Source organism: Dama dama, chromosome 30, assembly GCF_033118175.1.
Source record: "Dama dama isolate Ldn47 chromosome 30, ASM3311817v1, whole genome shotgun sequence".
NCBI classification, from domain to species: Eukaryota; Metazoa; Chordata; class Mammalia; order Artiodactyla; family Cervidae; genus Dama; species Dama dama.
In genome coordinates this window covers 37,204,144-37,231,515 of record NC_083710.1, presented here as the reverse complement: position 1 = coordinate 37,231,515, position 27,372 = coordinate 37,204,144, and the positions used below count along the sequence as shown (strand labels likewise).

At 41.9% G+C, this 27,372-nt stretch overlaps 2 protein-coding genes across 3 annotated transcripts in view; one reads left to right on the top strand and one right to left on the bottom strand.

Annotated features, from left to right (window-relative positions):
- Positions 1 to 1,532: 1,532 nt before the first annotated feature.
- Positions 1,533 to 21,993, bottom strand: MTMR6 (myotubularin related protein 6). 2 transcript variants are annotated; one of them, XM_061133677.1, is made up of 15 exons: positions 21,873 to 21,993; positions 18,172 to 18,288; positions 16,516 to 16,678; positions 14,937 to 15,094; positions 14,632 to 14,760; positions 13,064 to 13,198; positions 12,289 to 12,402; positions 10,829 to 10,961; positions 9,966 to 10,075; positions 9,436 to 9,561; positions 6,891 to 6,940; positions 6,270 to 6,470; positions 5,760 to 5,891; positions 5,540 to 5,666; positions 1,533 to 3,726 (listed from the first exon to the last, which is right to left on the bottom strand). In XM_061133677.1, exons 1-15 carry the CDS (start codon positions 21,894 to 21,896, stop codon positions 3,466 to 3,468), a joined length of 1,980 nt encoding a protein of 659 aa, XP_060989660.1. In that variant the 5' UTR covers positions 21,897 to 21,993; the 3' UTR covers positions 1,533 to 3,465. The 2 variants fall into 2 exon arrangements, with proteins under 2 accessions (XP_060989660.1, XP_060989659.1); XM_061133676.1 differs by lacking the exon at positions 12,289 to 12,402.
- Positions 21,994 to 25,967: 3,974 nt separating this feature from the next.
- Positions 25,968 to 27,372, top strand: part of NUP58 (nucleoporin 58) — a 30,917-nt gene continuing 29,512 nt past the window's right edge. The window contains exon 1 of the mRNA XM_061133497.1: positions 25,968 to 26,272. Coding sequence (XP_060989480.1) covers positions 26,166 to 26,272 — 107 coding nt within the window. The 5' untranslated portion in view covers positions 25,968 to 26,165. The remainder of the gene's footprint in view (positions 26,273 to 27,372) is intronic.

Sequence of the window (27,372 nt, the reverse complement as noted above, 5' to 3'; positions counted from 1 at the left end):
TCTCACTTGGGATGCCAGCTGGAAAACGTCCAGTATTCCAAAGCTGACCTTCTGCACAAGGGGGAGAAAAGCAAAAACCACTGGCTACACACCTACAGGAAGGCCAGTGTCCGGATCACTGACAACGCCAGGTACTGGGCAGGGTGTGAAGCGGCAGGAAGCCTCAAGCATTGCTGGTGGGAATGCAGATTCCCACATGCAGAATGCAGAAATCCTTGCTGGTGGGAATGAAGATGCAGTACAGCCTCTCTGGAAGACGGACCTGCAGGTTCTTGCAACACTGGGTGCGCTCCTCCCCTACAAGCCAGTGGCCACGCTCCTGGGTTCTCACCCACACAGAAACCTGAACACAGATGCAGATGTGAACATCTGCTTTATTCCTAACTGCCGAAACTTGGAAAGCAACCCAAATGTTCTACAGTAGGTGAACGGATAAATAACCTGTGGCCCATCCAGACGATGGAATATTACTCAGTGCTAAAAAGAAATGAGCTACCAAGCCATGGAAAAAAAAAAAACAAAAAAACTTAAATGCACATGACTAAGTGAGCGACTCTGTAGCCAACCTGGAAGGTTATGCACTGTATGACTCCGGCTGTATGACATTCTGGAAATGGCGACACTCTGGACACAGTAAGAAGATGGGTGGCTGCTGAGTGCTGGGGGGAGGCGGGGATGAACGGGCGGAGCACAGAGGACTTTTAGGGCAGTGAGACTGCTCTGTGTGACACGATAAAGGTCAATACATACATTTGTCCCAATCCACAGGATATGATACCGAGATGAACCCTAAGGTAAACTGTGGACTTGGGGTCATTACAATGTGTCAGTGTCTCATCAGTCCTAACAAATGTGCCATCTGGCGGGGATGCTGACGATGTAGGAAGCTGTGCACGTGTGGGGCACAAGGAGTACAGAAAATCTCTGGACTTCCCCTCCAGTTCTGCTGTGAACCCAAAACTGCCCAAAAAATAATGGTCTTAAAAAAAAAAAAATTGAGGTTAACTACCCCCTGCCCTGCTACCCCACAAACAAACTGGAAAAAAAAAGGCCTTCCATCCATCTTTATTTAGTGAAGATTTCCCAAGCTACTTCTAGCCTAACCAACCTGCTCGAAACACCCTCATATAAAGTCACACACTTCTCTGTCAGGCACCTTCTTCCTGATTACATGCAGGTTGGCCTCTGGGGAAGACCCTGCCCCTTGAAGAAACACACCCACTGGACACCATGTTCCATCGACGTTGAGAAGGGCGCAGTAATATACTGATGTGACATCAGGAAGTGACAGGATCGAAAGGAAAATGCAGTGACATTATCAACTGTATCTGCTGAACCTTTCAGCCCTCTATGCTTATTTTAAGTATTTTGGAAATGATTTCTATATACTATTTATCAACATTCACTTTTGAAACGTGAAATGCTCAAACCTTACACTGTGATGATTGTGTTATATGCAGGTCATTTTGCCTAAGTGAGGGAAAAAACCTACCACAACTAGATCCCATTTGTTTAAAAAAAAAAATTCAATGTAAAACATGAGCATTTAATTACCTTTAAATAATATATGTAATAATGTACATGCTATACACTCCCAAACACACTGAATACAAATCCAATCTTATAAGATATACACAATCTACTTTTCATCAACATACACCCTGTAGGTCACTTAGGATGTTAACGGATTTCTCAGTCCACATGTGAGCACATGAACACACATATATATGCCTCAAGTTGAAGATGAAAACAATAAGCCAAAGAGCTGAAGATAGGAAGGGTGCTGTGGAAGATCCTAAAACCACAGTCAGCAACTGGAACCAGGTAACAAGGCACAAGAGCTTCCCTTCTATGGTCACAGAGATTAAGTTTCTCATCCCAGGGCTCAAATATGGAAATAGACTTGGCTAAATCACAGACTATACGTTACAGTGTGTTTCTATTACTGTTAAAAAACAAGTATTTTTCTTATTACATAATGCATTACAGAAAAGCACTGAAAAAATAGGATTAGATAAGCTCATACAATAAAGCCTGTTTTTCCATTTGAAAAAGATATTTATGTTTAAAGTCAATATAACAGATGTAGGTATAATAAAAAGAAGCAGAAGGGATCCTATGCAGATTTCCTAGTACCCCTGAATCACAGCTTGTGTCACCCACATTGAATTTTCCATTTTAAAGCCAGCTGGGTGATACTGTCAATTGAAAGTAATTTTCTTTTATTTTTTCTTTTTCTTGTACTTTAACGATATGTACTAGTACAAAGAATAAACAGTTACTGTAACATGGCAAAATGAAATTCTTCCCAGCATTGAGTTTTTTTGTTAAACATTACCTTTGTGTTAATTTTCCTTTTTTCTCTTCTATGAAAACAGAGAAGAAAAAAATGTGTCACAAAGAAAAACTCATGCAACCAAGCAAAATCTGAACTATCTGTACTCCCTTTTTTAAACCCAAAGATTCTTGAGTAAATTGAAAACTTATTCTAGGAAGAACAATTCACTGAGAGATAAAACAGTTTGCAAATATACATATATGTACTGTTCACTGTTTCTAATAACAATTTGGAGCTTTAGCTTTGTAAACTCACACAGTTATCCAAGGAATAAGGCCAAACACAAAATAAGAATCAATAGGATGCAGTAATCCATTCAGAAAAGACAATCAAATCTAAGCACAAGAAATCAACAATTGAAGCTATGAATAATAAGTCATGAAATGTAGCACTAAACAAATAGTAACCAGAATTAAACTGCCAGTTTGGTTGTTTTGACTCCAGAAGTGGGACCAGTCACACCTGAGTTTGGCAGTGTCCCTTGACCATGTCTCCGTAGGGCCTACAGCTCTTGCAGGTGTGAGAGCAACCCCTCACAAACACAACCAGGCTGATCAAGCAAAACAGAACAAACCATTGCTCTTGGCTATAAAACCTAAGAGTGATGTAATGATTAATGAGTAAACTGAGGTTTTAAGGCTTTCTTAGAAATATTTTTCATGGCACTTCAACAATAAACACCACTGATAGGCAACATTTGCAAACATTCATAGTTACATAATTGAAAGTACATGCCATGTGAATTATTAAGTGAAGGACGGCTTTGTCAGTTGAGTCTTCTGGCAATCAAATTATACTTATGGAAAGCTATTCATATTTGGCTGCAATTAACATGTAAATCATATAGACAGGTCACTTTACTAGTATACAGTACAAACTGTGTCTGGAGTACATTGGCCAATATATCACCTGCTTCTTACAGAAATGAAAGTCATTCATTCCTTGCTAGAAATGCAATTAAACTGACTTCTCTCACAAGAGTAGTTGTCACCCTGACTTCAACGATTAACCTATTAAACTCTAAGATCATTATTAGGCAAATTCCTTGCGTCACGCACACAGACCACCCTCACAATAATCACACCGCAGGCAGCCACAAAGCCCTCTCCAGAAAGCCCTCTTCGAGCCTAGCAGGTCATCCTGGCCACGCCATACTCCAGGCTGACCACCGCAGGCTCGGCTTTGGAAAACTCGTCTGCGTACTCGCTGTAGCGGTTATCTGCAGGGCTACTGCCCTCTATAGTTCGAAGAACGTCGTTCACAGGCAGCAGAGCCTGCTCCTTGAGACTCAGGGTGGCTTTGAGGGCGGGTGATTCAGGACGGACTGAATTTAACAATTCCTTGCTGAGAATTCCATCTGTTTGCTTATTTTTACGTTGCTTAATTTGCTAGAACAAAGCCAAATTTGAAAGAAATTATGAGCTGCACACTCCACATGTTCAATATATACTAGATAAAAGCTAGAAAAAGATCCTGCTTTTGCAAATGCTCTGTTTATGTAGAATGCAAAATTAAATCTCAAAAAACTAAAATCTAGTGTAGGTGAGACAGGACTGAGAATCCGAAGAGGGTCACTAGACCTTCATATCTGAAAAGCACATACATTTCCTAGAAAGGATAAAAAGTAAGCATTTTACAATGTAAGAAATATGTATGAGACGGTCACCCTGAAATCCCAGCTGTACAATGTGACACGCACACTCCTTTAGCTGAAGATCTGCTGGCCTGATGAGCTTTGTTTGTGGTGAGCCTGCACGGGTCTATTAGGCGCACACAACAGGCGCTAGAACATGACAGAGTTTTTTATTTTAACAGATTTTAAAAGAATTCATTGGCAGAGTTCACACTCCCCAGATCCTCGGACTGATCTCCAGATAACCTTCCTGTGCCACCTAAAACTGGGGCCTCTCCGACAGGTCACTCACACGGTCATGGCCTCCTTATCTGAGAGCCGACCAGCAAAAGCCCTGCCTGAAAGGCAGACAGGACAGTCTCACTGAGATATAACAACTGGTTAGGCTTTTTTAAAACATGTACTTACTGATCCTTTTTGGCTATATATAATGGTAAAGAAATGTTTTAGGGTGGGGAAGGATTTCTTAAAAAAGATATTAAAAAAGGCATAAAACAAAGACTGATGAATTTGACTATATTAAAATTCACAGTATCTATACAAAACACACCATCAAGAAAATGGAAAAAATGAAGACTGGACAAAGCCATTAGTGACATATTTAACTAAATAAGAATTAGTGTCTAGTATATAAAGAATTCTTAGAAACTGGTAAGAAAAAGGCAAATACGCCAACAGAGCAAGGAGTACAGGTTTGAACGGGCCATTCGCATGCAGAAAGGGAAAAACCAAATGGCCAACAAAAACATGAAAAGTCATCCAACTTCACCTGTTGTGATAGAAATCCCAAACTGCAAATAAGTGAAATGTCTAGTGTAGCCGAACTGACAGACTGTGCCACAGTCATACAAGAGAATATCAGGTAGTAGTCACCGAGGAAACAGATGAACTAAAGGTACATGTACCAACATGGACAAATTTCAGAACAATGTAGAGCAAGGTGAAGCATGACAGTGTGAGAGCCTTTGTATAGTTTTAAAATGTGTGGTTCCTGAAGCGGAGTGAAGGGACTGGGCAATCGTGTAGTTTGCTGCCCTTTATAGAAAACTGTTTTCTTCTATGTTTTCTCAATACATAATAAAAATAATATATTAAACCAAAAAAAGCTTGTGATAAATTGTTTGTGGATACAAACATATATAGAGGAAGTATAAAAACATGGGCAGGAGGGACCAACACCAGGCTCAGTGCAGTGAGAGCGGGTGGGAGGACACAGCAGCGGCTCGCAGGCTTTGCAAACAGATCAGCAATGCTCCTTTTCTTCAGAGAGAAACAGGAAAGATCTGAATCAAACACGACAATTGCTAAAATCTCACAAAGCTAGGTGGTGAATACCCTAATATCCATTATATCTCTTTTTCCTATATACTTCAAATATTTGAATATATTTTAAAATTCAGAAAATGTGATTTGAACCAACCTTTCAAGGCAGCAGAGATCTGATTTTGAAGCAACCATAGGTACTCGTGAGATTTCTATATATACTGATTTACACTGAGAGCACAAATAAGGAAATAAACTAACTTAATATTCCAAATATATCACACAAGATGCTTCAGAATACTTACAGATTCTAAGTCCTTGATATCTTTCTCTAACTGCTTATTCTGCTCATTCATGTTCATAATTATATTAAATACAGACTGCCTAGGATGCAATGTTCGATCAAACTGGTGGTACATGTTTCTCCAAAACCTTTATGACAAAAACAGACAAAAAATAGAAAATTTTTTTCAACAAATTGAGAAAAATTGAGTATAATTAAGTATTTCAATAATGCCACCTTACTTAAAATTGAAAGACACTGTATTTGGCTCCAGAACTGCCGATTTCTGAGACTGGGAACCGCAGAGAGGATTGAGGTACTTCTTCTGGTCATCCAGAAGGAATGGCCACAGGGAGTACGTCTTCTCCTTCAACCTGATGTGATGAGACAAGCATGAAGACCTTCCCAGAGACGCTGATACTCTCCTATAAAGCAGGTAATCATTTCCCACACAGGTTTAATTTCCCCTTTTTCTTTTAGTCATAGTCTAACCTCACCTCTGAATTTTTCACACTTAGGTTATACATACTTGTCTGCACAGACACCACACTTCAAAACAAATTTTTAACCATTAGCCGAGAGTGTGAGGGGTGCTCAGAGCTTACTCAGCTGCAGAAATACAGACAGCAAAATATTCATGTTAAGACCCAGTTCTATATCATATTGTCAAGATAGTTTAAGTTCAACTACAATTTATGTTAGACCTCAGCTAAATAGGAAAAAAAAAAGCCCATTTCAAACAACTGTCTTACTTGAGTTCTTCTCTTTCCTTCTGACAATTTCCAATAAAGTTTCCAAACTGGCATGAATGGATATGTTCATGGATCTGAAGAAGAAACGCTTCATTGAACTCGAAGGCTTGTGGAAACTGTTCAGTCAAATGCCACACACACTCCAAGAACTGAGTAAACACTGGCGAGACTTCCTTTGGGTCACCATCCAAATGGCCACACCTACCCCCCAGAAAGTACAAGCTTTTGAAAATGGCACTGGAAGAGGTCAATTGTTTGGGTACTGTTAAATTTAAATACATACCCCCCCATCCAGAAAAAAAAAAGTCCTAAAACATTGTTATATTGGCATTAAAAAAAACCCCAAAACCTGTCATGTTTCTATTGAAACAATTTATGAGTTTTTCAACCACAGTTGTAAAAGATCTATTACATTCTAACCACTACAATCCAGACAAAAAGGAAGGTAATTAAACTGCCATGAGAATTCATGAAAGTATGAGACTTGAAAAAAAATTAAATCGGTTTTTATACAAAAATTCACACCACTCTCATTTCCCATCATGAAGAACCAGAACATTCTGGTCATCTAAACTAGTTGTATTAATTTTACAAAATACCTGAATGTACATTGTGACTTACCTCTCTGAAAACTTATGTCCAAAGGAGATCCAATCTTTTTCTATTAAAACCTTAATGAGAAAAAGTAAAATCCATTTTACAACCCCCTTCAATTCCTTTTTTGTTTAGAATGGATTCAATCCTGTCATCTTAAAAACACATTACTTTTTAAACTTATGGTGGCAAATAAAACTGTTTAAATTATAGGCAAAAACCAGCAAGAACCTGAATTACAGGCTGGCCTAATAGAAAATGAAAATGATTCATAAAAAGAAGTATAGTAGTCTTGTGACTTAAGTTTATTTTTTTTCAGTTGCATTTAAATACTATATTTTAAGTGGAAAGCATGTTATAAAACATTACTGCATTTTGTATGAGTGATGATGATATATGTACAGAAAAAGGTTAGGAAAATGCAAACCAGGAGGTTACCACTGGTTACTGAGTGGTAGACAGGGGTGGATGGTTTAAATCTTTTGGCTTACTGTACATCATTTCCATAATATTGATACTTAAAAAAAAAAGAAAAAATAATGGTAAAGAAACCAACGAAAAGTTTATATTCAAATTCAAATGTTGATATCTAACCTCTTGAATGAACTCTGTATGTTTTCTCTATTACAACTCTTATTAAAATAATAGGCTTCTAATTATTTTCGGTCTAGTCATAACAATATTATCTTTGTAGTATTTAACGTACTTTCTAATCTCATTATATAATCACCAAGTACATCCTTTTCGCTGTCGAAGTTGTCCCTTTCAGCTCCTCTCTGTCCTGAATCTCTCCAAGAGGCTACAGTACTCGAGGGTAAGGTGCAGAACCTGACGTCACAGTGCCTGGGCTCAGATCCTGGCTTCCCTACATTCATGCCCAGCAACTCCCAGCACCTGTTCTTCCGCCTGCAGCCCCGGACTTTACCGTGGGCTCCTTGCCACCCTCTGACACACTCACCTCTGAAACTTGACTCAGTACCCTTCTCACTAAACTCACTCCTCTGCTGTCCAAGTGAAGAGCAGAGTGGCACAACCCATCCTGCTCCTGAGCCCTGAGCCTGCACACCATCCTAGAGGAGGACTCTTCTCTGGCACTACCTCCAGCCCCAGAACAGCTCTCACGCTGCTGTCCTGACCTCCCTGGAGGTGGACCCAGCACCCTCTCCTCCATCCATCTGTGTAGCACTGCCTTAGCTCTGCCCTCTTTTCTCCATAAGCCGTCCTAGCAGCTTCCAACAAGTCTCCAAGCCTCCATCCCCACCCCTCTGCCTTCTAGACATCAAACCGTTTTTTAAAAAACAGTTTTGAGCACGTTACTCTTCCTGCATTTAACGGCTCTCACCACCCAGGGAGGGTGAAGTCCAGATGCCACACTTTTCTTCCTCAGGCCTGTAGCCCACTCCGCTCTTCTGCACCCGGCCCACCCCTCACACAGCCTGCAGGCCCCTGCAGGAGCCACGCTTTAGTTCTCACTGGTCCTTGGTCTGGGAGGCTCTCACACAGGCACTGGTCACTGCTTGAGTTCATCTGGACATCAAGACAATGAAAGCAAAACACAGCCAAGGAAACATCTTGTCTCACATGCTGGAGGCAAGCGGAACTGCACTTTATCAGCAGCACTTCCACTTGGCCTGTCCCCGATTCAATACGTTGGCGCCACAAACACAACGGTTCTGAAAGGGATCTGGGGGTGTCCAACCTTCCCCTGCTAAGCTGACACTGTGTAGAGTAATTCTAAACCAAGGAAAACTGTTTACCAGCTTTTCACTTATGTACCTGCCCTCAGTTAAGACGCAAAGTTTGAAAACACGAGTTAATCTGATCATATGTTAAAAAGGTAAATAAAACCCAGGAGCCAGGGTTTCAGGGCCACAAAACAAAATCTGTCCAGCTATAAACTGTCTCTTCAGATTTAAAACAAGCTTCCTAATGTGTACCTGGGCTTCCCTGATAGTTTAGAAGGTAAAGAATCTGCCTGCAATGCAGGAGACATGAGTTCGATTCCTGGGTCGGGAAGATCCCCTGGAGAAGGGAATGGCAACCTACTCCAGTATTCTTGCCTAAAGAATCCCATAGACAGAGGAGCCTGGCGGGCTACAGTTCATAAGGTTGCAAAGAGTCAGACAAGACTGAGCAACTAACACTTAACACTTAACGTGTACCTATGACTGAGAAATGAAGGTGTGTTAAATACAAAGTTTCCTCTGGAATATAATTTATAAGTACTCTTACCTATGTCCTGTCTTACTACATTATTTACATTTGTGAGATTAAAAACAAGGGAGAAATGCTGAATACTTCTACTGCAATACTTTGCAGGAGAAAAAAAAAGTTTAAAACTTTTTGTCAAAGAGATGGCACAAGAGGAAATTCGTCTAATGCAGGGTTTCTCAGCCTCAGCACCGCCGACATTTTGTGCCAGGTACCCCTCTGCTGAAGGGTTGTCCTGTGTGTTACAGGACATTGCCAGCTGGCCCTCCACCAGCTGGAGCCCAGGTGTACCCTGCTCTTCAGACGTAAACATCAAAATGACTCCTGCTGTCTCCACTGGCCTGGCCAAGCAAGCCCTTACCATGAACCCTCTGATCGTCCTGTAGTAGGGATCCAGCAGGAGAGAGCCCAGGGAGCAGACCTGCGAGGTCCTGTCCCAGCCGTCAGAGCAGTGCACCAGCACACTCGCGCTCTCAGCCGCGATTGCCTGAAAAGACAGACCACACACTTTGATTCTACCAGGACACATTTTAGGTAAGTCAATAAGTTTTACTTACTCAAAAACCAGATTAGCAGGTATGCACCATGAAGAAGAGCTAGGGTTGCAGTGATAATGCTATCAGAGCATCATCTCCAAAAAACAAGACAAAACACAAAACAAACAAAAAACAGACAAAAATGTCATTTCAAAGCACTGGGGAATTTCTTTTGAAGCTCCTATATTAACTGCTATATGATATTTTTAAAGCTCCAATTAAAGTAAATCTCACTACAGAGACAGAACGTAGTAACAGTGATCTGACTGGGAAGGATACGAGCACCCCACAGAATGAACCCATTCCTTCTGAACCACGGAAAGACCACGATCAAATATGAGTGGTAAAGCATTACTTTGGCTAAGAAGATCGCAGCGTCCATCACAGCTTTGATGTGGCGAAGCCATCCTGAGCTCTCCAGACCAGAGTAGAAATCGTTGACGGAAAGCCCTTTGGTACCGTTGACTGCAAGGGGAGAGAGAGTCCAGTTAGGTAGGAGCCTGAGTCCCCACTTCTATTCAAGAGACCCCCAGGGAGCCAGCTGGAGAAGAAGACACAACAAACAGGCTAGACTCTTCATACATGGAGACATGCTATTAAAAGCTCATTAATGGATTTTTGGGTACATTTTTCTGTCACTCCTTGTGCTTTGAAAAGAAAAAAAATGTTCCAATGTCCCTTTTTAAAAAATCTGCAACACAAGTGTTTAATTAAAAAGTCTGATATTTTAATTTTTTAAATTCCATATCAGGACTGGAAAGATAGCCTAATATTTAAACAGAACATTGTTATATATTAAATCTTCATGGTACTGACTGATGAAAATATCTAAACAATAGTATTTTTTTGTAAAACCATTAGAATTATACCACCCCAAAATATAGTAGCCACTACTGAAATATCGCTATTAAACACCTGAAATGTGAGTATTCCAAACTAAGATGTGTTGCAAGTGTAAAAGACACCCTAGCCAATTTATAGGACTTAAAGAGAAAAAACCAAAACATATTTTACTAATTTTTTATACTGATTACATGTTAGCATAATGTTTTTAATATATTAGCTTAATTACATTATTAAAATTTATTTCAATTGTTCTTTTTACACGTCTGAATGTTAACTACTAGAAAATTTTTAAGTATGTAACTTTAAATTTTATACTGTGACAAGCATTGTTTCTGTTGGACAAAGCTGCCTATAGGCATGCAATAATCGTACCTTCCAATAATTTCTGAAGGCTGGACCGCATGACATGGATATTTTCAATTCCAACAAACTGAAATCTAATATTAGAATAGTTGTCTTCATTTTCATAACCTTTTCCAGCTGCTCTGTTGGCCATCGCATTCAGCTAAAATTTTAAGTTTTAGAAATTTAGAGACAAATTGCCTTTCTCTTTTAACTTAATTTACCAAATATCATGAAAACACTAAATAAACCACCTTTTAGCTAGCAGAGTTTAAAGGAACTCATCAAAATTGAATGTGCTACCATTTTTTAATAATTGAAAAGTATCATCTATATTATTCAAAGTACAGAGGATCCTATAAAGTAACAACACGCTTGCTACGTAAGGATCAGACAAGAAATTCCCTACGCATAATTCATGAAACTGATTCATATGTGTAGTCAGTCTTCCATATGTTTGTAACATTTCAAAATTTATAAAAGAATTATCTTCCATCTAAACTCTACACGATTCAGGGTTGAGCAGAGCTATTACAGAATGAACTTTCAGACACTTCAGAACAAGCCTGGAGCACCTGATCACTCAGAAAGCCAAAGGGACCCTGAAGCACAGCTGAAACATAGGTCAGGTCACTTGGGATCAGATTACACAGTATACCACACAGCATGCAATGAGCTAGCCTGATACAGTTCCAAGAACTGGGCCCAAAACAACCTGATTTCTAGGGAGAAAAGACCACCTATGGGCCCATGGTCTTAGGTTATTAGATCAAATGCTCTCAGAGGTTAATATCTGGCATGTTTAATTCTTTGAGACTGGGATTTCCTATGGTATGTTATGATATTTGTCAATAGTCTTAAGCAGTTGGATGAAACAGAACCCAAACTGGAAGAAAAAACTGCTTTTCTTGCAGTGGACTGGGGCTCAGGTTGGTAAGAAGTACAGTTACATTGTCTACTGACTCACTGGTAATTCGGGATCTATGATAACTAAGGCAAGCCTTAGATATTTATAAAATGCTTACACATTATTGCTACTCAGGTTTAACCAGTAAAACACAACAATCAAATAAAGATATACATTTTTTGTGTGGACATCAATTATATGAGATATTAGTGCCTGAGAAACAAATCACCCTCAGACCTCATGTTCAGAAAGTTTTAAATTACAGTCATCCTTTATATCTAATATTACCTAAAAATAGTGCAATACAACTAAGCCACTCAAATTATACTAGGAAGTAAACCAAAATTTTTCTTACAAGAGATAACACCAACACTCTTGACTTCTAAGAAAGTCTTTTTTTTTGTTAAACAAAGATTATCAAACTATCAATCTCTAACTTTTAATACTTAATTTACACAAATTACTCTTATCTTCTTTTTCTCCATTATCTTTTGTAAAACTGCATAATGATGAGAATTACTTCTAAAACAGCTAATGATTCCTTTCAACAAAGCTGCCTAAAATTGTGTTTTGTATCGCTCACTCGCTTTTTCTCATCGCTTTCTCTTATTTTCTCATCATTCCAGATTTTTGAAGAAATCCTCACTATAATTCTGCCAATGTCCTTTTGTGTAGCCCACCAGCTCTGCACACGATGCTACAATAAAAATTAAAAGTAATGTTAGCTATCACTGTTGAGGATTTTAATTATTTTAGTTTCAGGATCCTATATGAATTGGTTGTTTTACTGCACTGACAAAAGGAAAAAGGGATTCAGACATTTGTCCCAAAGATAAAAATTTATCTTGACATGATAGATACCTAACAGAACAATTGTTTGTTATTCACTAGTTCAATATTCAACGTTCAACTAGTTCACTAGTTCATTTCTCTAGTTCAATGTTTCTTAAGTTAGCTCACTGTCTGTTTTCCTTATTTTCTTGAATATTCCATATTAAGGAACATCATTTTAACACAAAGTGTTTTGCCAATTAAAAATTCGATGAAAAGAAAAGTAGTGAGAATTTCTAATTTTCACAACATACTTTACAATAACATAATGCTGATATACCATCTAGAGCTCCCGATTATAAAATTCAGCTTTCCTAAACTTGTACATATATCAGAAAACATAAAAAATCACCACCTGGGTTACTGGGAACTGGGTCTCCTAAGTTGGTATCCTGCAAAAGATTGACTTCCTTAGCCTCGGTTCATTTAAAACTAGGATTCAACATGTTTAACATGGACACAGTGCCCGGCTCCCACTAATTGAATCAGCAGAGACAGTGAACTGCCAGGCTGTACTGGACACATACTCTGGGTCTGGTGTCCATGACATACATGTAGCGGTTGGCTGGGTTGGCCTTGCTGATGGCCTGAAGTAAGTGTTCATCTTCGAGGCACCGGGCACTGAACCCTGAAAGCGGCTGACTACAGCGACAAATGGCAGCCTAGTTATAGAAAGAGAGAAAGCAGGTTATCCAGAGAAGTCTATAACACATCTTGAAAACATGCTTAAAAGAAAAAACCCACAGTTAAAATTAAATGTGCAATCTGTTTAAAAGCTGACAGGATGATTAGATTTCCCGGTGACTCAGATGGTAAAGAATCTGCCTGCAATGCAGGGACCTAGGTTCGATCCGTGGGTTGGGAAGATCCCCTTGAGACAGAAATGGCAACCCACTTCAGTGTTCTTGCCTGGAGAAGTCCATGGACAGAGGAGCCTGGGTTGCAAAGAGTCGGACATGACTGAGCGATTAATACTTTCACTTTCAACTTGGAAATCCTATTTGTATTAAATACTTTCCAACATATTGATATTTACCTAAGTTTTCTCAATACTCTCTTCTACTAAGAAATCTGAATACCTCCTTACTCAAGAGTTTGATGGAAAAAAAAAAAAAAAACCAAAATCTTTGGTCCTAAGAAGTAACAACTGTTTGATTCCCTATCAGGTAACCTAACCAGATACCTGCATTCTGTGCTCTGCGTTACAAGATTCTTTCAAGTTCAAGTAAGTAAATTAGTCAATAAATGTAGAACAGAATTTTTAAAAATAGCAACATTTGAACTTTTACCTTCCAAAGTCATTCCGATATCTAATTAGAAATCACTGATGTTTATATATAATGAGACTTATGAGAAAAATAAGTTTCAATTCAAATTTGGTTAAAATACAGTCAATCTAAGAGGGCAAAAATATCTATAATAAGCCATGTGTGTTGGATTATTTACTGTTGCTTAAAGTCTTAAAAAAGATATCTAAGATTTAGACCCATATACTTTTTTCTCTAACCTCATTCTTAGTAACTCCAACTTGACCCTACCCAAACATTACAATTATAGTATCATGAGGGAAAAAAGTACAGGTAAATTCACATTCACACAGTTTAAACTCACACACAAAATAAGATCATGGAAATTTAAGAAAATAGTAGAAGAAAATACAGATTGCCTGAGGTTTTTTTTCAGATCTATTTTCTGTATTTGTTAAGTTCAGCCCAGTTTTCCAATTAAAAAAATGTACACAAGTATGGATGTGTCAAACAAAGGCTATAATGAGAGTGATAAAACCCCTATGAGTTTTCTGTGAAAAGTTGATGAGGAACTTCTGTTTAAAGTTTTATTTTTTACCTCTTGCTCCCTTCTAAAACCCGACTAAAATTCTAATAAAGGTGAGGGGAGGAAGGTGACAAGTATGAAAGTTTCCATATTTCAGGATAATTTTGTTTCAAAATTTCAGAAACATAATCAAGGGAAAGGTCAGCACTTCTCTATCGGCAACACTGATGGTGACCTCTAAGTGTAGAGATGGGTATTCTTTTGGACACCTAGACCTGCAGAAGACTTGTACCCCACTAATAAGGTCAGAGCAACTCCCTACCTCCTTACTCTGGTGGTAGTAGGAGAGAACAGGAAACCTCCCCTTGCTCCGGAACTTGGAACTACCAACAATTATTGGTTTGCTTGCTATTCGGGGCACATACAGTTCTCTGGGGTAAGTTTCACAGATCTGTAAAAATCAAACAAAACACAATGATTCTACCCACAGTTCTAGAACCAGGTTAAAAATCACCTTTAAAAACCTCTAAAACTCACTAAATGCAAGAACAGTAAAAGTTCCTGCTCTGATGGTCCCTGTTCCCATCACCTTGTATTCTGAGAACCTCCAGAGAGGGAGATGGGTACCTTGTAGTCTCGGTTGGCGTCAGACAGCTGCCAGTTGGAATTGGGCACTCCCATCCTCTGATACTCCTCGGCGAGGTCAATGAGTTCCCATCCCTGCAGTCTTTCGGCGTCGTTTTGTTTGGGATTGTAAGAGAACGCATAGAGATCTTCGTATTTTGCTACAGTATACAGAACACACGAATGTTAAGAGGCAACTACTTTTAGGACTTAGGACACTACAAATGAGAGTAATTTTTCAGTTTTATCTCTCTATTTAAAAAATCTTCAAAGAGACAGCTAACATCTGAACATACTACAACTTAACACTTCAGTTCTTTGAAATGGATGATTATACCTAAAGGCACACATATTGATCTAAGATTCAGTTTATAAAATCAGCAAGAGCTAGTAAACAATACACACGCATTAAATACTACACTGCAATATTTCCTTTTTCTCAAAGTAAAATTTTAAAGATACAAGTAGACATTCCCCAAATGGGATGTGAACTGGAAGCCCAGTGTGCACTTAGTGGAAAGCCAGAGGTGGCATGCAGAACCTGAGGCAGCACACACCCCACCACGGGACAGTGTGGACTCAACCCAGCAAGGACTGTGTAGAGCTCAAGAGACCACTTCCTCCTGAACAAGGCCAAGCCCCAAAGTCACAGGGCCATCCCTGCTGTAAGACGTGGCTGCCCTGGGGATACTGGGATCAATGGCACAGGCTGCAGGGCTGGGAGAGGGGAGTGAGCGTGGACCCGCTCCTAGACCACTGCCACCCAGGTGTTCCACACAAAGGAACATTCAGGAATCTGTGTGCTTCACCACCAAGAGACAGCAACAGATTCCAGCATGTCCTGGAAGGAAGCCTGCAGACCCCAGGGGCATAAGCAGTGATGTGATTCCTCCTTAGGGTGTATCACACCCTCACTGCCACCTCTGCTAAAGAAGAGGTCAACCCCACAAGCTCCACTTCCCTGGATTATATGTACTAACCCCACTGCTATTAGAGGAGGCTGACTGCCCTTAACTGGAATCAATTTCCACGTCATTTCTCTCGGTTGTGAGACACCCACTTAAAAAAAAAAAAATCTGTGCTTCAGGTGATCAACAGACTTTGAAAACATCTACATAAATCTATGGTTTTTCAGTGGTTTTAAATGTTTCACACTTTCCTTATTATCACCCCTTCTCTGGGCTTCCCCGGTGGCCCAGTGGTAAAGAATCTGCCTGCCAATGCAGGAGACTCAGGTGTGAACCCTAGGTCAGGAAGATTCCCTGGAGGAGGGCATGGCAACTCACTCCATTATTCTTGCCTGGACAATCCCATGGACAGAGGAACCTGGCAAACTACAGTCCATGGAGTCACAAAGAGTCAGGCATGAATGAGCAACTGAACAACAACACCTTCTTTGGAAACCAGTCTTATAATTCAGAAGTTTCTAACTATTTATAGGCCAAACTTTTTGGAATAGAGTGCACATGACCTTGACTTAAGAGTAACTTAAAGTACAAAATAACAATAATGAGATATTTAAAAAGCAGCTTAGAGAATCCACGTCAATTGAGAAGTAAGCTTTGGTCCTGAAGAACAGCACCTTGCTTTGACAGCTGCAGCAGAGAGTTGTAAATATCGTGGCAGTCTCTCTCTCTGGGAACGATGAAGTGCACAGTCCGGAAGTTCTTGCACTGGATCACCAGGGGGCACCCAGAAGTCGTCAGAGCGAGCTTCTCCACGGAGGCAATATGGTGGTGCAGTATCTACAGTGCAAGAGAACATTCGCTCATCGTCATACCTTCAAAGCACTCAGCATCTTACTCTGCCAGAGAGCAGAAATGTTAGAAACGCCTCCTCAAACAGTCTCCAGGGTTACACACTCAAGCTTAAGCTTTTAAACGACCAAATGCCCGTGCCAGAAACATGCCTGATACCTCCCTACCACTGTACCTGTTCTACACACAATCAGAGCTTGAGAACAGGACCCTAGAAACATCTTTGTACCCTGTCCCCTTCTCTCCATCTCCACCGTCATGGCCCTGGGTGCAACGTCTCCACTGGTCCCACTAGAACTACTGTAAAGAGCCTCCGCAGGCTCTCTCCATAGCCACTCTTGACCTTCTCTAAGCCATCTTCTACAAGGCAGAGGAGTGACCATTGAAAAGCAATTAAACAGTTGACAAATGACCCAGCAATGCCACTCCTGGGCACACACCCAGACAAAACTACAATTCGAAAAGACACAAGCACTTTATGTTCACAGCAGCACTATTCACCATAGCCAAGACACGGAAACAACTGAAATGTCCATCGACAGATGAATGGATAAAGATATGCTTTATACAATGGAACATTACTCAGCCATAAAAAAGAATAAAATAATGCCATTTGCAGCAACACAGATAGACCTAAAGACTATCATACTAAGTAAGCTAAAAAGAGAAAGGCAAACACCATATGCTATTTACATGTGGAATCTAAAATATGATAAAAATCAACATACCCACCAAACAAAAATAGGTTCACAGACATAGAAAACAATTTTGTGTTTGCCAAGGGGGCAGAGAGGTAGGGGTGGAAAGAAGTGGGAGTCTGGAACTAGCAGATGCAAACTATTACATATAGGATGGATAAACAACAAGGTCCCACTGTATAGCATGGGGAACTATATTCAATATCCTGTAACAGATCATAATGGAAAAGGATATATGTATGTATGTAAACATAAAGCTGAGTCACTTTGCTGGATGACAGAAACAAACACAACATTGTAAATCAACAATACTTCAATATAATTTTTAAAGATAAAATCAAATAAGTTAAAAAAAATAAAAGGCAATTATAAAAAAAGCTGTCTAGTCATGCTATTCCCCATTCCTCTGCCTCGATTCAAGTTCCCCCACATCCCTAAGTTGTGGTGACAACAGCTGTCTTTCGGCTCCTCCGACACAAGCTCCTTCACACAACACTGCGCTGCCCCCGCCTGCTGGGATGAGGCAGCTCTAACTCTTCACCTGGGAACTTCGAGTGCTCTTTCTGGGCTTCACTTTCAATTCACCACTGAGAAAGAATGCCACTCACTCCAGTGACACCACTGTTTTATTTAAAGAGGAGGGCAGATGTAATCACGTGACTGAAATTTCCTCAGTTGAGACAGCCAGCTAACAGGAGCATTTTTTTGCACATGTTCAGAGAAAACAAGGCGAGAGTCCATTACTATAACTACAGTGACGAGTGCAGCACAGGCCCGCCTCACCCAGGTTTCTTTCTGATGAGCATCTATGAAGAGCAGATGTGTGGCCGTGAGATACAGCGTTCCTGTTAACGACTTGTTGCTGGTACTGAACCGGTCAAGTAACTTCACTTGCTCAACCTGAAAAAGAGAAAGTGTTATTTCTCATTACAAAGTCATATAAATTCTTCTTCTTTTTATCTCAGTACTTAAATGTACAGTTTCAAACTGCTTCCTCCTTCTGTTCAAAAAGATGAGATTACTTAAGGTTGAAAGTTAAATTTCATATATCTTGGGTAATATATAAGCCACCAACAACATTGGTATTACTTACAGCAACAAATACAGCCTGTAGAGAAAAACTCTGTAAGAAATTTAACATAAATATGAAAGGGTATCAGGGAGGAGGAGTGTGGTATAAATAAGCAAAAACATTTTTTTGTATCCAAGAGTCAATGTATTTTGTACATTGGCAAGTCAAGAAATAAATAAGGTTATTATCCAGGGTTAGGAAAGCAAACTACCATTGCTCAGGACTATTTCTTCCTTCAATAAAAATCTAACTTTATTATACCACACACTTCTCATCAAAACATAAACATCTTTAAAACAATGGGATCAACTACTGTTGACTCCTCCTTAACTGTGTGAGGCTCGGCTGAAAAAGGACACTCTGGTCAGCCAACAGTGATACCTGGATTTAAAGCTCATCTGTCTTATTTCCTGCAGCAATTCAAGCAAAGTGCTCTAAAGAAAAGAGAACTAACGCATATACATGGAAGTAAAGGTTATTATAAAGTATCAATGTTACTCAAGCAAATGATCTGTGTTTTTAGTAATAACCTTTGCACATGCATTTACAAAAAAATGGGGGCACGTAGCAAGCTAAGAAGAAAGCATCACTTTTGAAATAACTTAATTTGAGCCTCAGTGGGATCAGATTTTCAAGGGATATTCCATTCTTTAACCAGCTCTAGGAAGTGGTCTTTCATACACAGAGCACCAAGGAAAATCCTCCCATTCCATTCTGTAACGTTCCATTCATAGCAAGCAGCACAACACCATTTGGCATCAACATATGATGTCAGCCAAAGCACTGGGGCCTGGCTGCGGAAAGAGGATGCATAAAAAAGGACTGTTTCCGCACAGTTCCCTTTGTTTCCTGGCAAGACTCTCCTTAGGGCAAAGTTAGAGCTCAAAGTAAGAGACAGCTGCTACGCTGCTCACAAATACAGCCTGGAAACGCACTTTCAGAAATGCAAATTCAGACTTGACGTCTTTATTGACACTATACAGTTAGTAAGCCAAATGTGACCAAAATAGGATAATACATCTGATCCTAAATTTTAGAACTATAAAGCCATCTAATTAGTAGTCAGCTAAAATACTTTATCTGATACATCTCTGGTTAGTAAGCAATAATTTTTTAAAAATGACTAAAACAGTGCAAAAGACAATACTATTTCTTTATTTACTTATGTCAAGAAGTTGTTTGCGGAAGAAAAAGCTCTTAGAATTATTAAGATTTCTGAATTAATATTAATACACTTGAACAAACAGACTGAAAGCAGAGAGGCAATGGAAAAGCCACTGTGTAGTTTGTGGGTGAGACAGCTTTGAGGTAAATCTAGGCTCTACCTCGGTCGCTTAAACTCTTGAAGCTGACTTCCTCCTCATCCGTAAATGGAGATAACGTCCCCAAAGGCAGCGGTAAAAGATCAGTGATGATTTTGTATAAATTAACATATTTGGGAATTGTAAATATTTTAAATCACATTATAGAGTTGGCTATTCTGACATACCCTTGCTCAATAAAAGGTAATTATTACTTCTCAAATACAGCCAGTCTGAACAACACAGAACAAATCATTGGTTACACAGTTACTATTCTGACAGTCAATTCTTGATCGCGACTAAACCACACAGGTAAAAACAGCTAAATAAACTGAAAGCAATTCATTTTTAGTTTTCAAATACTTACTTTTGCAGCAAATTAACTGTCCAGGTGAAGGCTATGTGTAATAGAAACAAAAAGTTGGAAACAAAATATAGAAACAAAAATCTTTTAAGAATAATTTATTATTTAGGGGGATATCCAGTTCACCGAGCAACTCTCAGAATGTCTGTCTAGCTCACTGTTGTGGGCCTGACACGTAACAGTACCTAGGAAATATCTCTTTAACTGCAGTTCACTCACAGGCACTTAAGAGAGCAGGAGTGGTCTAAAGCTAGAAAAATAACCCAAAGAAATACAGCAGCACACTTGAAAAGTAATGTTAATAAGAAATTAGTCAGAAATCTTTTAGTCTTTAAAAAAAAAATTCATAAAAACACCTCAGTAAACCACCAGTATGGGTCCACTGTGAAAAGACAAGACATAATTAAAGTCCATCAACTGGTAGATAAAGAGAAACATCAGACCAAATGAAAGTCATGGGCAAAAAGCTTAAGAGCATGAGGGCTGCTACAACTACAGAAATAGAAACAAAGATATATAGTCATCATAAATTTCAGATGAAAAGATCTAAAATAAGCCAAGGGATCCTAAACATTTTCTAACATTCTGTCCCCTCTCACCAATCCTGAGGAGTAGGGTTTGCTCTGATTGCTTCAGTTCAGTTCACTCTTTACTATTTTTTCATTGTGTGCTCCACACTGTGGCCAGCAGGATGAAAGATGCAATGAAGAGGTTCAGCTGGGCACAGGAGGAAATCATGGTGCACACAGCTACTACCTAACACACACCCGGAAACTGGAAACCAGGACAAGACCCTGGTCTGAGTGTATGCTAGTCCTCTTCTCCACCTCTGCACCTTCTACTACTTTGCCTCTTTACTTAGGCACCCTCTACCTTCAAACTTGAAGTGGCAGTAACTTGAATTCCAGAGTTATTTTATCTTTCCTCTCTTAAACATACAAAGAGAAATTTTTTTCCAGTGGGATTACTTTTTAGCATCTTTAATTTTATTAGATACAGCATGTGCCATGTTTTTCTTTAAAAAAAAAAAAGCTTTAATACAAATCCACCTTAGGAAGGTTTGTGAAACATTTTAATGATATCCATCTCACATCCTCCCTGGGATAGATGAAGAAGATGGAAAAGAAGATGCTCTTTTCCCTACAGGAGCTGTAACTTGAGGATGGGGCACAACTGACTGATGGCTTCGACAAAACGCGAAGGGAGAGTCAAGGCTCACAGCGGCTCCTTGTCCTGATTTTGTTAAAGGCTCCGCGTGGGCCATTCAATGCTTCTGATCTCGACTTGTTTTCCCCTTCCCAGCCCTAAGTTGAAGATGAACTTCACTGCCGACGGTCAAGCAAGTCGCCGATATTCTGATGTCACCCCCTTCCGTTTTCACAGCTGTCCCAGAATCACAACCCTAGTAAGTGCCCTTCACACACAACACTGAAGCGAGGGATTTCGTGAGCTCAGCGGCAGAGCGTTTCCCTCAGACACGTTAAGACGTGGGGTCACACTCCTCTTCTCCGGACCTCGTCTGTGCAGCTGATTGAACTCTACAGACCCCCGAGCCTGAAGCGGCGCCGGAAACCGCCACCCCAGGGAAAGTGAGGTGGAGCAGGTGATGGGGGGGGGGGGGGGGGCGGAAGGCCGCTGGTCCCTCGGGACTGACCGCAGGCCCCCGGCGCCGAACGCCTGACGGAAAACCCGCCCAGGCCGCCCGGCCCGCCGGGCCCTCCGCCGCGAGCGGCCGCCGTGCACCCACCTTGGTCGTACGGATGTGCTCCATCCCGACTAGGCGCCCACGGGCCGCCGCCGCCGCACCGTGAAGCGGAGGACCCCAGACCCGGGCCGCACCACCTCCGGCCCGCCGCGCCCGCCGCGCATGCGCCACCCACCCGCCGTCTCCTGGAAACACTTCCGCAAACCCCGGAGCGCCAGGTGGGCGCGGCGCGGCGCGCAGAGCGGCAGCGGACTCGCCCGGGGCCCGCGGCGGGACGCACGGCGCCCCCTGCCGGTGGAGGCTCTCCGATCCCCGGGAGAGTGTGGTCCTCTCTATAGCGACTGGCCCGCGCTTCTACCCGGTGGACGAAGTTGTGGGGACCCGCCGTGCAGAGCATTCGGTGGGTGAGGGAGAGACGGGGAGTCCCTGGAGCCCCTTTACCCTATCAGGGGACGGCACCAAATCTCGATACTTCCGCTTTTGTCTGAGCTGCAGTTCTTTCACCAGAATCTCAGTTCAGTCGCTTAGTCGTGTCCGACTCTTTGCGACCCCATGGACTGCAGCACGCTAGGCCTCCCTGTCCATCACCAACTCCCGGAGTTTACTTAAACTCATGTCCATTGAGTCGATGATGCCATCCAACCATCTCATCTCGTCCCCTTCTCCTCCCGCCTTCAATTTTTCCCATCATCAGGGTCTTTTCAAATGAGTTAGTTCTTCGCATCAGGTGGCCAAAGTACTGGAGTTTGAGCTTCAGCATCAGTCTTTCCAATGAATATTCAGGACTGATCTCCTTTAGGATGGACTTGTTGGATCTCCTTGCAGTCCAAGGGACTCTCAAGAGTCTTCTCCAACACCACAGTTCAATAAGCATCAATTCTTTGACACTCAGCTGTATTTTATGTAGTCTTATCTGAATCCAGCACCATCTCCAGTATTATGGGATTGTGATGTAAAGCATGGTATCTCCACAGTTTAATATCATCATCTCTTAAAAATTATGTGATGAGTCCAAGCAAGTAAAACCTCTTTCTGTATTATTTTCCCCCAAGGTTTTGTCATTTTCTCCATTTCACATCTTCATACATGTATCATCAAAACTATCTCCCCCTTCTCTTCTCTTGTCATTTCTCATCTTCTCTTTTTTCAGTTTTCATAAAGAGGTTACAATACTAACACTAATGATTACCAGGTGACAGAAAGAGTACCAAGTGCTTTATCTGTATTACAGGGTAAATACTATTATCCTTCTCATTTTAAAGATGAGGAAAGTGAAATACAATAAAGTAACTTGCCCAACATCATACAGCAGATAAAGCCTAGATTTCAGAGGTAAAGCCAGACAGTCTGACTCTAGAGTCTGTATTCTTAACACTGTTCTGTATTGATTTGTTTTTCAAAATCCATTAAAATTTCATTTGTGGTAATCTGATAGGCTAGGAGATGAGTCTGTGCTTCTTTTAAAAAAAAAAAGGAAAATAATATCTAAAATAGAAAATCAAGGGACTTCCTTGGCAACCCAGCAGTTAAGATTTTGCCCTTCCAATGCAGGTGGTGCAGATTTGGTCCCTGGTGGGGGAGCTAAGATCCCATATGCCTCCCAACATGGCCAAAATAAATGTATGGATGAATAAATAAAATAGAAAATCGAATTCCATAAAGTACTAAATAACTGAGAAGAGAGTGAGGACTTACAAGTGCAAAATGGAAGGGAAAGTGTGTACGCAGAAAAGTAAGCAGGATGCAGAAATTCCTGCCAAAAGGCCATTTCCAAACCAGGTGAATTTAGTACCTCTTTTGACACTCTTGCAGCACCCAAAGTCCAGGAGTCAAAGTCTAGGGCCCACCTCAGGTAGTGAGCACAATGGGAGATTTTACCTATGTGAAGCCAGGACCAGAAGGAGTCTCAACCACTCCAGTGCCCAGAATACTGCAGGAAATTTACCTTAACATTTATTGGATAAATTTATATAACCTAGTTCATCCCACCTAAAAGACTTTCAAAGAAATCTTCAGGTTGTGAATATCATTTTAAACGTTTGGGATTAGTGCCTAGGAATGTAAGAGGGCAATAGAGGATGAGATGGTTGGATGGCATCACCGACACAATGGACATGAGTTTGAGCAAACTCTGGGAGATGATGGAGGACAAGGAAGCCTGACGTACTGCAGTCCATGGGGTAGCAAAGAGTTGGACATGACTTAGCAACTGAATGACAGCAAGGAATGTTAGCATAGCAAACACAAATTCCCCCCCCCCCTTTTTTGGTGAAATGCCACTCTATAATAAAATTTAAATAACCCTCACAATTAATTTTCCAGGGAAAATCATTAGTCACCATAAAAATAACTAGCACAAGAGGAAACAATTCTTAAAGAGATAATTTGCAAGAACAGCATAAGTGGCAATGAGAGTTCATAATTATCAGGCTTAGTTTGTAAAAAAGAAAATTATGCTCATTATGCTTAAAGAGATCAGACTTGATGAAAATATCTGCAGTGTATGGGGGAAAAATAGTTTCTTAATGATCTAGCAGACATGAAGAAGAACCAAATAGAACTTTTATAAATTAAAAACAAATATTTTTTCCTTTAAAATAAATTTTCCTCATTTTAAAAATTAATTTTTATTGAAGTATAGTTGCTTTGACTTCCCAGGTGGCTCTGTGGTAAAGAATCCATCTGCCAATGCAGGAGAGGCGGGTTCCATCCCTGGGTCGGGAAGATCCCCTGGAGAAGGGAATCAGAACCCACTCCAGTATTCTTGCCTGGAAAACCCACAGAGAGGAGCCTGGCGGGCTACAGTCCATGGGGTCACAGAGCCCAACAGGACCGATCCACTAAACATTTCGATTATGCACACGCACAGACACACAGTTGCTTTACAGTGTTGTATCTGGTGTCTCATTATTAGGGAACCAATCCTGTCATGATGGTCCCAGTCTCACGACCTCATCTAAGTCTTATTGCCTCCCTTAAAGGCTCCATCTCAAATATCTACCAGGACATCGGGGATTACGTTTTCAACATGTGAGTTGCGGAGGGACACAGTTCAGTGCATATCAGGTAGTCCAAGCTCAAGGCAGGAGAAAATGCTGCATTAAGGGGAGCTGTGACATGTCAGGTTATAAAGATACGTCACTTATAAGCCACTGAGTACCACACGGGAAGAGTCATTGGGTTTCTGATCAAGGCAGTGTCCTGGTGGGAACTGTTTTGGAAAGCAAATACGGCGCTTGTTTATAAAATATATTTTAGTGGGGGGGAGGGGGGCGGGGAAACACCAGCAGGTAGGAAAATCCTTTGCAAGAGTAACGTGACAACCTCTGATGGAAAAACAAGGTGCACCCGCATTTGGTGCACCTCAAATGCACCACCGCCCGCAAACCTTTCCTCATCCTCCTGCCAGAGGGAATATCCACTTTAAAACCCCGTTTTTCTTATGCGTAAGGTTTGCTTACGGAACCCTTACATCGTCCTCGCTTCGGAACTTTTTTCGTCCGGTCCACTGCGCATTTTCCCTGGCAGGGGGCAAAGATATAAGCAATAACTGAGATTCAAGAAAGCTGAGCGCCGAAGAATCGATGCTTTTGAACTGTGGTGTTGGAGAAGACTCTTGGTTGTCCCTCGGGCTGTAAGGAGATTCAACCAGACCATCCTAAAAGAAATCAGTCCTGAATATTCACTGCAAGAACTGATGCTAAAGCTGAAGCTCCAATACTTTGGCCACCTGATGCAGAGAGCTTATTAATTTGAAAAGACCCCGAGGCTGGGAAAGACTGAGGGCGGGAGGAGAAGGGGAAGATAGAGTATAAGATGGTTGGATGGCATCAGCGACTCGATGGACATGAGTTTGAGTAAACTCGGGGAGAGTTGGTGATGGACAGGGAGGCCTGGCATGCTGCAGTCCATGGGGTCGCAAAGAGTCGGGCACGACTGAGAGACTGAACTGAACTGACTGAGATTCAACAGCCATACACGAAAGAAGATACAGAGCACAAACCCAAAACCGAACTGAAACCAAAGCACTGTCCCAGCGGTACCTCCGGGCCCCGCCCCCGTCCGTCCCAGGGCGCCTTGCGCGGCGCGCTGGCCCCACCCCTTCCCAGCAGCACCTGGGCGGCGGCGCGCTTCTGGAGCTGCGTGCGCGCGACCAGCTCAGACGTGGGCGGTGCGGCCTCCACCGCCCTCAGACCTGTCTTCGCGGCTGCAGGGCTCGGCGTTCGCGCCAGGTCGCGGCTAGGCGGGAGCGATGCTGCCCGGCTGGCCTGGGCCTTGAGGCGGGAACGGCGTGCCGACCCTTTAGCTTGCCGACGGCGCGCGGAGCCCGCAGCCATGTCCACAGGGTTCTCCTTCGGGAGCAGCACGCTGGGTTCCTCCACCGTGGCCGCTGGCGGGAGCGGCACGGGTGGAGGTTTCTCCTTCGGGACCGGGACGTCCAGGTAACCGCAAGCGGTCTCTTTCCCTGCGGGGCTGGGGGCAGGCGGCCTTGGGGGCCGGGGCCTGAAGGCGGGGTGAGTGGGGGTGGGGGCCTGCGGGAGGCAGCCTGGGGGACGAGGGGCCTGTGGAGGGGGGGCGGCATGGGGGGCGAAGGGTCTGTGGGGGGTGACCTAGGGGACGAGTGGCCTCTGGGGGGCGAGGGGTCTGTGGGGGGCGACCTGAGGGACGAGGAGCCTGTGGGGGGCGACCTTGGGGGCGAGGGGCCTGTGGGGGACGGCCTGGGGGACAAAGGGCCTGTGGGGGCGCCCTAAGGGGCTGGGGACGGCCTGAGGGTCGCAGGCGGCGGGGGTGGATGGCCTGGGTGGAGGCTCGGCGGCGGCATCGCGGCTTCTCTGGGTCCATCCCGGCGCTCTGCTGCGGCACCAATTGACTGTCAATCGGCTGAGTGGATCTCAGCTTGTTGGGGTTAGAAAAAGACAATAGGAAATTTTAAGGGGGGAAAATGTCAAGTTTGTCCCCGATAGTTGAGACGCCGTTGCAGGATATGTGGTTTGGGACGTTAATGATTTCCTAGTTCTTTTAAACACGGTTTCAAACCTTTTGTGCTTCATGGAACCCTATCTGAGTTTTTGTGGGGTTTTTTTGTTTGTTTGTTTGTTTCAAATACTTGTTACAGCACTTATTGACTGTAATTTCGAACAGTCTCTGCAAATTAGTATAACGCAGGTGAGGGTGTTGTGTCGACTCTCATTGTTCTTTACTTGGCTTGTAAAATGTAGGCACCACAGTCGACGTTTTTGTGGCGCCTGCTACCCACCTCCCTACCCCAAAGTGTGATCGGCTAGCTGATCTCCAGAAGGAAGCAGTATAAGATAAAGATCTTTTCAATGATGTGAGATTTAATCTTAAACTCAATCTTTTGTATATAAAAGTGGAGGAGATCATTAAATAAAGAGGCGTGTGTAGAATGAATTACAAGATAGCTCCTGAAACTTGAAGAATGTGGCTGTAGATTATCAAGGCCAAAAAAACACACACGGAAACAAAAGCTATAGCTTTGTCTGTACCAAAAGGGAGGGGGGCACAGACTATACTGTGAAGT